This window comes from Diachasmimorpha longicaudata, chromosome 9 (genome assembly GCF_034640455.1).
Source record: "Diachasmimorpha longicaudata isolate KC_UGA_2023 chromosome 9, iyDiaLong2, whole genome shotgun sequence".
NCBI lineage: Eukaryota > Metazoa > Arthropoda > Insecta > Hymenoptera > Braconidae > Diachasmimorpha > Diachasmimorpha longicaudata.
The window spans coordinates 4,282,638-4,295,585 of NC_087233.1; the positions used below are offsets into that span (position 1 = coordinate 4,282,638).

The 12,948-nt window shown below is 37.3% G+C and overlaps 2 protein-coding genes across 6 annotated transcripts in view; one reads left to right on the forward strand and one right to left on the reverse strand.

Moving 5' to 3' along the window:
- LOC135165697 (matrix metalloproteinase-2-like) overlaps positions 1–12,948 on the forward strand; it is a 119,639-nt gene continuing 106,691 nt past the window's right edge. The window contains exon 1 of the mRNA XM_064127240.1: positions 1–53. The gene's annotated coding sequence lies outside the window, so the exon portion shown is untranslated. The remainder of the gene's footprint in view (positions 54–12,948) is intronic.
- LOC135165696 (beta-glucuronidase) lies at positions 801–7,312 on the reverse strand. 5 transcript variants are annotated; one of them, XM_064127237.1, is made up of 9 exons: positions 7,216–7,233; positions 7,062–7,111; positions 4,888–4,916; positions 3,927–4,098; positions 3,675–3,773; positions 3,023–3,199; positions 2,712–2,944; positions 1,960–2,446; positions 801–1,746 (listed from the first exon to the last, which is right to left on the reverse strand). In XM_064127237.1, exons 4-9 carry the CDS (start codon positions 4,086–4,088, stop codon positions 910–912), a joined length of 1,995 nt encoding a protein of 664 aa, XP_063983307.1. In that variant the 5' UTR covers positions 4,089–4,098; positions 4,888–4,916; positions 7,062–7,111; positions 7,216–7,233; the 3' UTR covers positions 801–909. The 5 variants fall into 5 exon arrangements, with proteins under 5 accessions (XP_063983307.1, XP_063983306.1, XP_063983308.1 ...); XM_064127236.1 differs by lacking the exon at positions 4,888–4,916 and having other exon boundaries at positions 7,216–7,312; XM_064127238.1 differs by lacking the exons at positions 4,888–4,916; positions 7,216–7,233 and having other exon boundaries at positions 7,062–7,179.

A 12,948-nucleotide genomic window follows, 5' to 3' on the forward strand; every position in this document is an offset into this window, starting at 1 on the left:
AGGCAGATCTTCATTTATTTGTTGTCGTGAACGCAATACCTCGTCCTGAATCGGTAAATACCCTTTCCTTAATATTTCCTGAGTCCTAAAAATCATCAGAAAAATCCTGGTAATCCTCCCTTTTAAGTTGAAGCTATTTTCTGATGGTTTTTATTACGATAATTATTATTCGGTAGTCCTTGAACGATTTAGAAGAAGTGGGATGAAAATTGAATTATTTTTACATTATAATGTTCTAATGAATCTTTTTCGAGTTTGGAAACAGAAATTCATTAATTTTTTTAAACTTAGTAAGATTTATTTTCGATAACTATTCTCTGAGAATTATTTTTGAACGTGATTTTTACACCGACAAAAATCATTGCGAAATATTTAGAAATTCGGACTTTTAAAATCATTTGAAGTTCAGTTTCAAAAATTCGTAATGCGTCATTGAGTTGGAAAACCCTTTTATAATATATTTTCCGCAGTTTCAATGAAAATTTTACAATTGATTCGATGATTATCATTAGAAAAAAAATTCTGAAGTTTCTCACAACTGAAAAATTGCGTTTTCTGATGAGTTTTCAACTAAATGAGATCACTCTTCAGCCCTTGATCGTTCCAAATTTTCCCAAATCATTACGAAAGTTCGCAAGAACCTTCAAAACCCCTCATTAACTCCCAAAAATCATTGTTTCATGACTCAAAAAAATCCAAAAATGGTCGAAAAATTTCTATTTCATTTCATCGAAATTCTCTTTTGATGATCATCAAAAAAAAACTGGTATTCCTCACAGGGAAAAAAATCCTCGAGCTCATTCATTGCAAAATCGTTTATTACCGAAAATCACTGCCATACAAAAATTCTTGAAAAAGCTCATTAAAAAAATTCTTCTAATTAAAAACACTCCAGCGGAATTTGTTCATTTACAACTCCTCATGTCTCTCGAAGCTAGCGGAGTAATACTCTAAATCCTCTGGGGGCTCCTCGCTATCGAGTCGCTGTCCAAGGGCGTGATATCTCCTTCTGACGAGATGAGCTGCCATTTTTGGTTCTCTATTTCTCGTAAAAATTCCTTTTTTATTTCCCGCGACTCTCGTGTACGATTGAGCTGTTCTGAAGTCAGCGAAATTCCATATAAATTCCCCAATGAACCAGCCCTTTTCCCTCAGTCTGTCAAAAGCCTCAAAGTGCTTGGACAGAACAGCTGTCTGATATTCCTCACTCCAGATGTATTCAGGTAACTCATGGAGTCCTGACACTGTGTCAGCACCGTATTCGCTCATCAGGACAGGCTTGTTGTACTTTTCGTGCCAATTTTGGGCCTCTGCTATCACCCTATCAATTATCATGTCCAGTCTTCCGGCGTTTGAGTACCAGGAATTGTACCTGTTGAAGCTTATCACATCTAGAAACTGTCCTGCCTGGTCCTGAATGTAACTAGTGGACAGGGCGATGGTGATGGGTCTAGTTCGATCTAGATTTTTTGTGTGCTGAGCGACCTGTTTGAAGTAGCCATCAGCTCCTGGTTGAGTTGTCCTGGGCTCGTTGGAGATCGACCACATCACAACTGATGGACGATTCTTGTCTCGACGGATTAATTCGGAGATGGAGATCTTGTGGCGTTTTAGTAATCCAGAGGAGAAATTTTCTGTGTCGACTGCTGGACATTCGTCGATTATGAGGAAACCCTGGCGATCTGCCATGTCCATTACTTCGTCACTGTAGGGGTAATGGCTCGTTCTGTATGCGTTTGCTCCCACCTGGGGATGGTAATCGATGGTTTAGGGATATCGATGTTTTTTCGGGGTGAGAGAGTGGATTTTTAGGAGGGGAGGACTTTTCGGTTATAGTTGGAATACGAATTTTACTGTTTAGGCCGTAAAGTACCAAATTTTTACGTTCCAGGTTGTGAAATAAGGCCCAGGTGATGAAATTTTATTTAAAAAAACGATTTATGTCATAGCTCGACTCACCCATTTCAACAATTCGTGATCTCTCGTCATGGTAACTAGGTCTAGTCCTCTTCCCCTGATGATCGAGTCCTCGTGACGACCAAATCCCCGAAGGTAGACAGGCCTATCGTTCAGGAGAAGACTCGTACTGTTCCATTTTATCGTTCTGATACCGATTGGCAGACGATAGACGTCTTGTACTGCTGAATTTGGTAGTGTTAGGGTAACCTCGAAAGTGTACAAGTAACCAGGGGTTTCACCCATTCCTCGGGCCCACCAGAGTTTCACGTTTGATATCTTGAGAGTCCCTGAGAAATCGAAAATTTCACTTGAGGTGACTAGGGTTCCGTCTTCCTCTCGAACAGTTACTCTGCAGTTCGGGGTTTCTGTTGGGAGATAGCCAGCTGCCTCTACTGAGTATTTTACGATTCCCGTTTCCCCGAAGATTGAGGTTTCTACTGTTATGTCGGAAATGTAGACTCGGGGCCTTGTTGATAACAAAACTGGCCTGAATACATAAATAACGACAATGAGAGGTTCCGTAACTGAGGGCTTTTGAAATTCTTATTGGTCCATACGGTCATCATACGATGTTCATATTCGAAGCAGGAAATTAAAATGAAATAAATAAATCGATAACTGAAGACAACAAAAAAATATCCATCGATATTTTTTCAATTTTAAAAAATGTCGAATGAGTCAAGATTGAGAATCGAATTTACACAATTAAGGTTTTAATTTAAATGAAAAAATTCATGAATATATTTAATTACCTGTGAATTCCCGCGTAATTAAAAAAGTCAAATGAATAACTCTGAACCCAGGTGGTACCATTGTCAGCCTCCATTTTATTAATATTACCCTGGGGTACGGTCGTTTGCAACAGGATATTGTCAACTGCAACGGTTATTCGGTTTTTAGCACCGAAAAATATGTAGGAGTTGATTTCAGCCTCGAATGGCAAATGTCCCATTTCGTGGTTTGTCACTAATCTTCCGTTGATCCACTGCGAAATTTAAGAGTTAAGTGTGGTTAATTTGAACGGTGATTGTGGCTTTTTTATGACTTATTATGAGCTATTTACCACTTGGGCCAGGTAATTTACTGAGCCAAATCTTATGAAAACCCGTTGATCTTCCCAGGAAAGGGGAACAAAAAATTTACGCTCGTACCAGACGCCTCCGATGTGGTCTCTGAGGGCTTTTGAGGTCGTTATGTCATTGTAGGATGAGGGCACAGGCATCTGCATCACTGGGGCCGACTATTTTTATTTAATAATCAGAGGGAATTAGAAATTAATTGAACGTAATTGGGAATTCAGTGTTGAAGTACGAAGAATTACATCTTTCGTAAATTGAGGATTATCTCACGAACTATTGACTAGGGCAAAAAATGTCTCATAACCTTTTTTGTAGATTATGAAATTATGCGTGAAAATGATTTTGTGTGATTTTATCGTAGGAGCATTATTTGTTTAGATAAAATCACTTGAAAGTTTTTCAGGTTGATGAAAAAATTACTTCATTTGGGTTAGAACTTCTCTTGCGAAAACTTCTCTTTTTAATTGCCCAATATCTCGCAAATTAATGATCTTAAGCAAAAATATCAAGATATCTTTTTTGTCGGGGATGAAATGCCCCGCAAAAATGATTCTGGGACATTTTAGCGTGGAATCATTAATAAGTGAGGTAAATCATTCAGAATGATTGGGTTCAGGAAAAATCGTCTATTTTTACCTTTGATAAATCATCCTGGTACCATTCATGGTGGACTTCCGAGAGATAATCATCAGACGGTGATATTGCAAAGTCCCATAGACCGTCCAATGACTTTACCTGCATTAAATAATTATTATAATTGCATTTCTGCACTTGTGAGTGAAGGAAAAATTTGCGTGAAAAGTGCTCGCTGAAGGCATTTGGATCACAATGAATTATTTCATTCGACTGAAGTGTCTGATTATTCTCGCTTATTTGCACGATATTTACTTCTCTCGATTCACTCTCCCTTGGGTAAAGCATCCCCGAAAGAGGCGGAACTGGCTCCTCGTCATCGAACTCCAAGCGCTCAATCGATTCGTCATCATCCGAATAGTCCTTGTGTCCCGATACCAGAACCAATAGTATAAACAATTTCAACGCTCGTAACATTCTTGGTTATCTGTAACAATAGGAGCTGGTGGCGTTGAATGATAAATACGAGGAGCATGTCTTGGTGATAAGATTGACAGTCTTGCTGTGAATATCAGTAGATTTACCTTAGAATGGTAATGCAAACTAAAATTGAACGGAAGCCTCCAGATCATTTTTTATTTCGAAGTACTTTATTTTCATTGTTTCTTTCGAGAAAAAATGTCTCATTCATTCGATTATAAATTATCTGAGCCATTAAGTGGGGTCACTATCGAGCCCATCAGTATATTCACTCTCTTGATGTCCCCCAAATAATTCAACATTGAAAGTAAAATAATTTTTTCGTTGAAAAAAAAAAAATCAAAGTTATTAATTAATTGATTCAAATATTTGAAATTTCGGAAAAAATCCTTTTTTGAAATTATTCTTGACAAGATAAGGAAATCTCTCACAAAGAACTGCAAATGCCAAACCATTTTGCCCCGAATCAATCAATCAAGAGTTCAAAAATCGGAAAAAAATCTATTGTCATCAATTTTTTGTAATTCAATTGATAATTTTTTTTTATCATTCAAACAAAAATTGTCCTGACGTCCTCACCTCACGGATGTCTCCACCGACTCCCCCCCCCCCCTCCAACAATTCCAATATTTGTTATTCCCAAGAAAAATCAGCCAATTGAATTAAAAAATTGAAAAAGTATTTTTTAAAGAAAAAAAAATGCCACAGAAATAAAAAAAACAATAAAAATAATTTTCATAACTTGAAACATTGGATCACCTTGAACGACAGCTCAGCAATAATTATGGATACTCACCTGAGCAGAGGCCGATGTAACTGTTTCCACTGTTCAGAATGACAGGCTTTATATGAAAAGAGTTTCGACACCTCAATGATAAAAATATTATTGATAAAATTTATGAAACAATTAATTAATAAGGTAATCAGTGGTACAGGGATGTTGGAGGGGGTGGGAAGGACAGTGATGGTGAGTGGGTACGATGGTCTTGGAAGGTCTCGACTTGGTTGGTGAATAGACCGGTGAGGACTGAGTTTAATAAAAGACGAAACAGGGGAACTGGAGGATGTGGATGAAGAAGGTGGGCATTGAAATTCACCTTGGATTTCACCAGCCAGTGGTCGAGATTAGATTAGATTTGTTTATTCGGAAATTTAGGGGAGATCTCTGATCGTGTTATTGTTGATTTTTATAGAAATCAGAAGGAATAACGAGGGCATCACTTGTGTGTAAAGTGATCATTTCATTGTCTGTACGTTGTGATAAAAAAAGGGGGAGGTTGATATATTGGGGGCGGGGGGCGGGGGGGGGTCAAGGGTTCGATGAATGTTGGGAGTATACCACTCGGTAAAACAGGTTAAAATTTTTTTTTTTATATCGCCCAGTGCGGTAAATAGGAGATTATGTACTCGGAGACGTGCGTTAATACGAAAGTCGTAGATTTTTTGAGTTTCAGTTTCGTTAGAATTATTTTACCGCACTTGTGGGGTGCATTGTTTTATGACTTGTGTGTAAAGTAATATTATCACTCTCCACACATTGCAATAAATAATATAATTCGATAGTTGTGTGAAATGGGAGAATGGGAGCGAGAAGATGTGGATGAAGTCGATGAAAATTGTAACTCATCTTCAATTTTACAAGTCAGTGGCTGAGATTAGATTAGATTTGTTTATTCGGATATTTAATATCGATGAGATGAGGAAGGGATGACCGATAGGAGATATTTTTTTCCACATGATTGAATGTCTTCGTGTGGAGTTATGAAATTCGAAAAATTGAGGAAATTTTCCGGGTATTTTTTATTGCATTGTTTTATGAAGAGTCGCATGATAAAACGAAGTGTTATAACATTCATTGTTGTTAATTTTGCTGTGGGTATTTTCGTCCGAGCGTAGAAAAAAAATATTCAAAAATTTTGGTAATACAAACCTCTTTTTCAATAAAATCCAGAGTTTAAAAATCTAAAAAAACGACCACATTCTGCAAAAAGTGGAATTTAATAATACAAAATTAGGGGAATAATTTCGTACATGAAGTTAATAATTTAATTGTTTGTCGATGCGTTATCGATTCACCGCATCGATTAGTTGATTAATAATACCAGCGAAATCAGCTTCTGATATAAAACTGGAAGACAATATTTTTTTTATTCAGGAAGATGATGACACACTTGTTTAGGAAAAATTACTGACAATAGTAGCTCCCCCTGAGATTAGACATTAGAGTATAATTTTGGCGAGCATTACAACTGAATTTGCGGGGTAAATTGGTGCTGCGGAATTTCTGGATTTTTTTGCGGTTCGAGGGTAATTCGAGTCTTGGATTGCGGCCAGGATTTTTACTCACTCTCGTCGCAATGAAAATTACCTGTTTACTTCACAGCCTCCTAATATATAAATAATTCTCACACTGTGTCGACAACTCGTTCAAATTAGAAACAAAAAAAAAATTACAGAATTTTTTTTCTTTCCTTTTAGTCGAGGGCAAACCTGTAGGGTCCTTTGTAATCCACGAGGCGTCAGTTGACCTTCAAAATTATTTGGCCCTCAATCTGCTAGACTAACCACACATCATTTTTTTTTCTTCGAATATTCTCAAGGTCATTTAACCCTCAATATTCACAAAGTCTGTTTGACCTTCAACTTTAAATGCCTTTGAAGAGCGACAACGTTCAAAATTATTTGACCTTCGCCTAAAAATAATAAATGTTTTCCACATCTCGAGTTGAGGGTCAAATTAGCTTACGGTTTTAACGATTGAAAGATCTCCACATTTAGGGGTCAATGATCTCATCGCTATTTAACCCTCGACTTCAAACCCCCGTGAAAATTCAGTCGAAGGTCAACATTGAGTTGAGGGTTATCTAAGGGTCAGTAATTTATTTTCTCAACAATAAATATTATACGAACATAATTTAAATAATTAATTATAGTTCTTCCTCATTAATTTTACTAAATGAAAATACTCACAAATACTTGACACGTTTTTTCAATCTCATTTCATCCACCAGAACTTTCCTCTGCAATCAAAAGTGTAAATTACGAAACCATGAGGGAAAGAGGCCCAGAGGGGGAGGGTAGGGGGGTGAGGGTAACTTGAGGAAATACAAATATGTGCACAAACTCTGTGAAATTGTCACACTGCATCGGTGTACACGACTCTAAAACTGATTGATGTTAACATACGTGTTTTAATCAACCCCCGGCCACCCTTGCCCCTCCCCCTTCTCCCCTTGCCGATCCCCTCGTTTGAGACCGTAAATTTTACAGTGAACGAGGGGTACTCGGGTTTTGATGTTGCCTCATCGAGGCACTTTGTGCGACTAGATGAACATTCAGAGGATGTAAGTGAGGAGATGGGGGTTACCTATTCCAATCTCTCTCAGCACCCGACTTTCATCGTGCATACGACTGCGTACCGGGTGTATTTATCATGATGTGGGTATTTGACTGTTCAATCGTGGACGGAAAGAAATTTTGGATAAAAATTTGATTTGTAGAGGACAAAACGTGGGATGAAGTGATAATCAATCACTTTTAGGGGAATTTTTTGTTGGAAAAATTAGACTTGAGAGGGTTATTTTTGGAATAAAACTAACCTTCGTGACTTGTTTTGACCCCTGGAGGTCCAATTTTTATCTAAAATGTTTGTCCGTGTGTCAATGTAAACACTTTCGGGATTTTGAATTTTTTAATTATCTTTGTTACGCCCTTCGTGAGGGTGAAATGTCTTCGGGGAACGGTTGACCCGTAATGAGGAAGTAAAAAGCTTAATTTTCTTGGAGTTCTAGTTGAGGGTCAAAAAAGCTCGAAGAATGTTTAGGATTAAGAGTCAAGAGGGTCATTTAACCCTCGATCTTCAGATAGAATGCGATATTTTTTTTTGAATTTTTAATTGAAGGTCAAATGGTCTGAAGATTCCAATGAACTTTGAAAGCGTTTAGAGTCACGAAAAGGGTCTTTTAACCCTTGACTCTCAGCTAAAAGTTCATATTAAGCTGAACTTAATGAATACATTTGACCCTCAGCTAAAAATTTATAGTTAAGGCGACTATTTCTAGAAAAATCAGGTTTGAAGGGCAAAAAGGTCATAACTGCATAAAACACATAATTTGACCCTCGAAAAAAGGAAAAAAGGCCCCGATTTCTTTCAGGTTCTCCTTAATATTTTCCAATCTACGACTGAGACAAATTTTTAGTTAAAAAATTTGGATGAAAGGGCCTTTTTTACAGTCCTTCAAATTTTCTGTAAAAAGACTCATCACAAATGTTTCCTCATTTTACTTGATTATCTTTAATTCTCTTTTTTTTTCAATGACAAATTTTCGATGTGCATTCAATCACAACTTTTCCATCACTGTCACGCACGAATGGACTTCATTATCAAACTGTTTTGTATTTTGTGGTTGTAAAGGTGCATTAGGTGAATCAGTTGCATTTAGTTAATGCCAGGATCTACGGTTCGTCTGTCATCAATGGTTTCGCAAAACTAGTGGTGAAATTACTCTCGGATGCCTCCTGCATTGTAAAAATTTCTTTTACAACAGTCGAAGGGTCAAAACACCAATGACCTCTGGAAATGCCCTCAGAGACACAAAAACCACTTTTTTATTAAAAAAAAAACTGGAAAAAAAAATTTTTCTAATTCTCGTTCACTGAAAAAAAACGATTTCACTTCGAGTATTTTCTCTTCTCCGTAAAGTGGCGCCAGTTCTCGTGAATAATTCGCATTCACTGATTCGACTCGACTGCAAAGGAAGTGCTCTGCAATTTCCAAAACGAGAGAAATTAAAAAAATTAGGAGAAATGATGAGAAAAACGATGAAGGGGAATTTATTTTGGGGACAAAGAAGAGATTGGGATTTTTATTTATTTATTTATATAATTTTTAGGTCGCTGTGTTATCATTTAAATCGGCCTAATTGACATGCGATTGATCCTCGACATTAAAAGCCAGAGGATAGAGAGGTCACCAGCCCTCTGGGCAACAATCAGACACTTCCGGTCTGTCCCGACAATTTTACTCTGAATCATTTTGATACATGTATCAATGCCTCTAGCTCCTTTGTCTCTCGGTACAGTACTTTCATTACTTTATTCATGAATATGAGTCAAAGTGGCCTTGGATGATTTGTTAGATTTTGCGTTGGTTTACTTGCTTTTGTCGTATTGCGAGAAATTGGAAAAAAAATATTGTGGAGATGTAATGTGAGTGGATTTCCGGTTGGCGCCCACTGGATTTCACAACGGAATTATTATCTTCGGGGGGAAGTCAGTGGTCATTCGCCCAGTGATTTTAGTTTAATGAACTATCTTTGGTGTTTTTTATTCGTTTGGGGTAGTTGCACTGAAACAATCAGGAGAACTAGAAATCTATAAATTTTGACAAATCTTTAATAATTTATTTTAATTTATTTTTATTGATTTCATGGTTCGCCAGAATCACTTATATTTTTGTGGATGTGTTACAATCGGAGGGAGGTACGGAGGGAGGACAGTTTTGTTTATAACTTTTTTGAGGAGAATTTGGCATGCTGTGAATATAATTCCCTCAAATAATTTGGTATCGCTGATAAATCGCTAATATTTTACGAAAAGTGAATAAGAAGATATTAAAAATGTCATGAGATTGATGTTTTGGGAGTAGATGAAGGTCAAGTGACCCTTAAATGACGTTGAGGGTCAAGATATTCTTTATGAACTTTGGTTTTGTGGGTCAAATACTTGAGGTTAAAGGTTAAATGGTCTCAAGGGTTAAACTTGTTAGTATATTTATCAGAAAGGGCCATTTGGGCCACAGTACTACATGACTTCGAGGGTTTTTCAACCTCTTAATTAATCCTAAACGTCTTTAAGGGTCAAAATTGAACGCCAACTGCTGACAGACCCTCAAGATCATTTGACCCGCACCAAAAAACAACTCGGTTAAAGTTTCGTGTGGGTCAAATGCCCTTTCAAGTTGAAGTTGAGGGTAAAATGGGTCAAGTGAAGGTCAAACAATTAATCATATTCAAGGTTAAACGCCCAATAGTTACAAAGGTCAATTGACCTTCATTTTATTGACCCTTAGAACAGACTAATTTATCTTTAGTCAATCGGTCGTTGCAAAAACATTAAATAAAAAAATCCCAAGTTAAGACTATCGTCAAAGACCCGACACTGGCCCGATATGTCCTCGTTAAATTTCCCTCGCGTCCTTATTCTTCGCCGAAATAATTTCATATTCCCACTCTGGGTGGTCCCACCAATCTCAAATGTCATCAAAAATTTTATTGTTTCAACGTAAGAGGATTTGACGATCAACTTTAACAGCAAAATTGTGTCGGGTTGAGTTACCAAAGCGATTAGTTTTGGGTAATAGGTGTGACCAGTTCTCAAGGGTCCACTTTGTTTGGCTTAAGGTTTATGGATGTGCTCGGGGTACGTTGCAAAATCCTCTGGTCTCATGTGGTCCCGTTGGGGGATATCATATCAATTAAAGTCAAGACTCAACTTCGTCATTTCTGGGTGAATTCCCTGGTGCCAGTCCAGTGGGTTGAAGTGACAGGTGTGACAGGGAAGACCATTAAATTTTTTTTTGCGAGAGAAAACTTGTATATTTAGATGCACAGGTGGGCGGTGATCTATCGATCGAGTCAATATTTTTTTATGACTTTTTTTTTTTTTTTTTTTATTGCGGAAACCTACATTCTCAGACGGGTGAACACACTCATTGGGAGCATTTACATGGGTTCTGATGGAATGGAGGATTTGTTCGAGTGGAAAGTGGGTTTTTTGCGTTTTTTTTTTCGTTCTGGGGATCAATTAACTTGGGAGTGGACAGTGGGGGAGGTTGGGGAGGGGGCTGATAGATGGCACTGGCGAGGCCTTCGTATTCCCGCCAGGAATAATTTCATGGACATCGAGTGGGATTTTATTCATGTGTATGGATTTTTGTTTATTTTTTTTTGTCGGTTCGAGTATTTTTTTTAGGGGGATGTGGAGCTCATGGGGGGGTGAACAATGTATTGGAGATGATGGTAGTATCCATTGGGTCGATTACGAAAAATGGATATTGAATACTTGATTCGAAAGGTAATAATTGTTTTTTTCGAGTTTTACTGAATGTAAAATTATTGAATTAATTGTTTATGAGTTATTGCGGAAATTGTGGGGAAAATGAAGAAATGTTGGCAGTTAATGTTGCCCCAGTAGTGGCCAGCCGCCTGAACTCCAGAATTAATCTGGAGAAACAAAAATTCCTGAAGAGAATTGACGTTCTATAGAAATGATTGATTAATGAGTTCATTTGGTTGTTTTTGAATTAAGGGATTGAAGTGTCGGGATAAATAAGTGTAAAGAACCGCAGAAATTATTTATACAAATTTATTTTATTCAATTAATTCCTTGGTTACAGGGAATTCCACTAGTTTAACCTAAAATTGAAATTTCTTCACGGAAATTTGTCTTTTCAGTTTAATTTTTATCGAAAACATGACCTCCTATTATTTTTTCATACTATTATTAATTTCTACTAATTTTTCCAATCATTTCAATCCTAATTTTTCCCTAAAAACGTTGATGGGGACACGTTATTTGTAAGTCACAACTCGGGACCCCCGAGCGTCACTGTTCGGCTCACTTCGGCGAGCCGGACGTTGTCGAAGTCGTGCGGACACGCCCGAGGAGAGTAACAAAGGAAAAATTCTAGCGCTGATACTGGGACATTCCTCAACTGCACAATAAATATTTATTTTCCCAAAAATTAATTATTAATTATTAAATTAATAATCAATTATTCACATAATTTTTCATGAGGTTCTCCTTGACATGGGCTCAATGAGAAATTATTTAGTGTCAGTTGTAGAATTTTTCTCGTGTGTTCTCCCACAAATTGGAATATTTTTTACCCGTTAAAAAGAAACTAATTCTAGAATTGAACTTCAAAGACAAGTAGTGGCCCTACGTTTGCGCCCCAGTGGGTGGGTCTCGGTGTGAGTAGTGCTATATCCGGTGAAGTGAGACACGAAAACACCGAATGGTTGAGACACAACCGCTGGCTTCTCGGCTCTCATTTAGGGGCTCGACTTGGCTCACTGAAACGCACTATTACAGAAGCAAAAAAAACCGCTCAATAATTTCTGGGGGCATTGATTTTTTACCCCTAACTCAGGGGCGGAAAAATCATCTCGATAGACGCAACTGTTTGTACCTAGCAGTGAGCATTAACATATCCACTATCTTAATGATTTATGACGTTGTAATCTTTCTCCAGATGCACCGCAGAGTTATCAATTTTTTTTTTTCGATATTTTGACGTTTTCCGGTATCTTGCGGGATGATATGAGATAAAGTTCTTTTAGCAGAAAAATATTTCTTGGCTCTGCGATTATCTGGAGAGTTATCTGTCTATGGGGAATAAAATTGTGAATTATAACGCGAGGAGATAATCATACCATCGAAATTAATATTTTTTAAAATAAAAACAACACTTTTTCAAGCGATTGGATGTGATTGAAAAATTAATTAAACAGATCATTTTCACAGCTTTTTTTTGGATTTTTAAAAATCGAAATGCAGTGATAGAGGGATTAATTTTCTTGTGGGTTAAACGGTTAACGGGTGAAGAGATGGGGGAAATTATTAATCAATCTTTCTCCCGTTTGACCTCCAAAATTGTGGGAATTTTGAAGGTGAAATTTACTGGCCTTCTACGAATCAAAATAACGATAGCAAATCATTTATTTTACTCTTTCGTCAGTCCAAATAAACAAAATATCTCGTCTCTTCCGCTTGACCTTCTTGACCTCTTCGTCTATCTCTCTCAGTTGACCTTTTTGACCCCTTCGTCTGTCGCTCCCACTTCACCTTCAACACT

Bases quoted from the DNA above. Each gene is read 5' to 3' on its own strand.
- LOC135165696 (XM_064127236.1), bottom strand. From the start codon at position 4,088: ATGTTACGAGCGTTGAAATTGTTTATACTATTGGTTCTGGTATCGGGA. The intron at 2,945-3,022 runs GTAAATAGCTCA...TAAATTTCGCAG, and splicing joins TAAATTACCTGGCCCAAGTG to TGGATCAACGGAAGATTAGT. The intron at 2,447-2,711 runs GTAATTAAATAT...TTATGTATTCAG, and splicing joins AATTACGCGGGAATTCACAG to GCCAGTTTTGTTATCAACAA.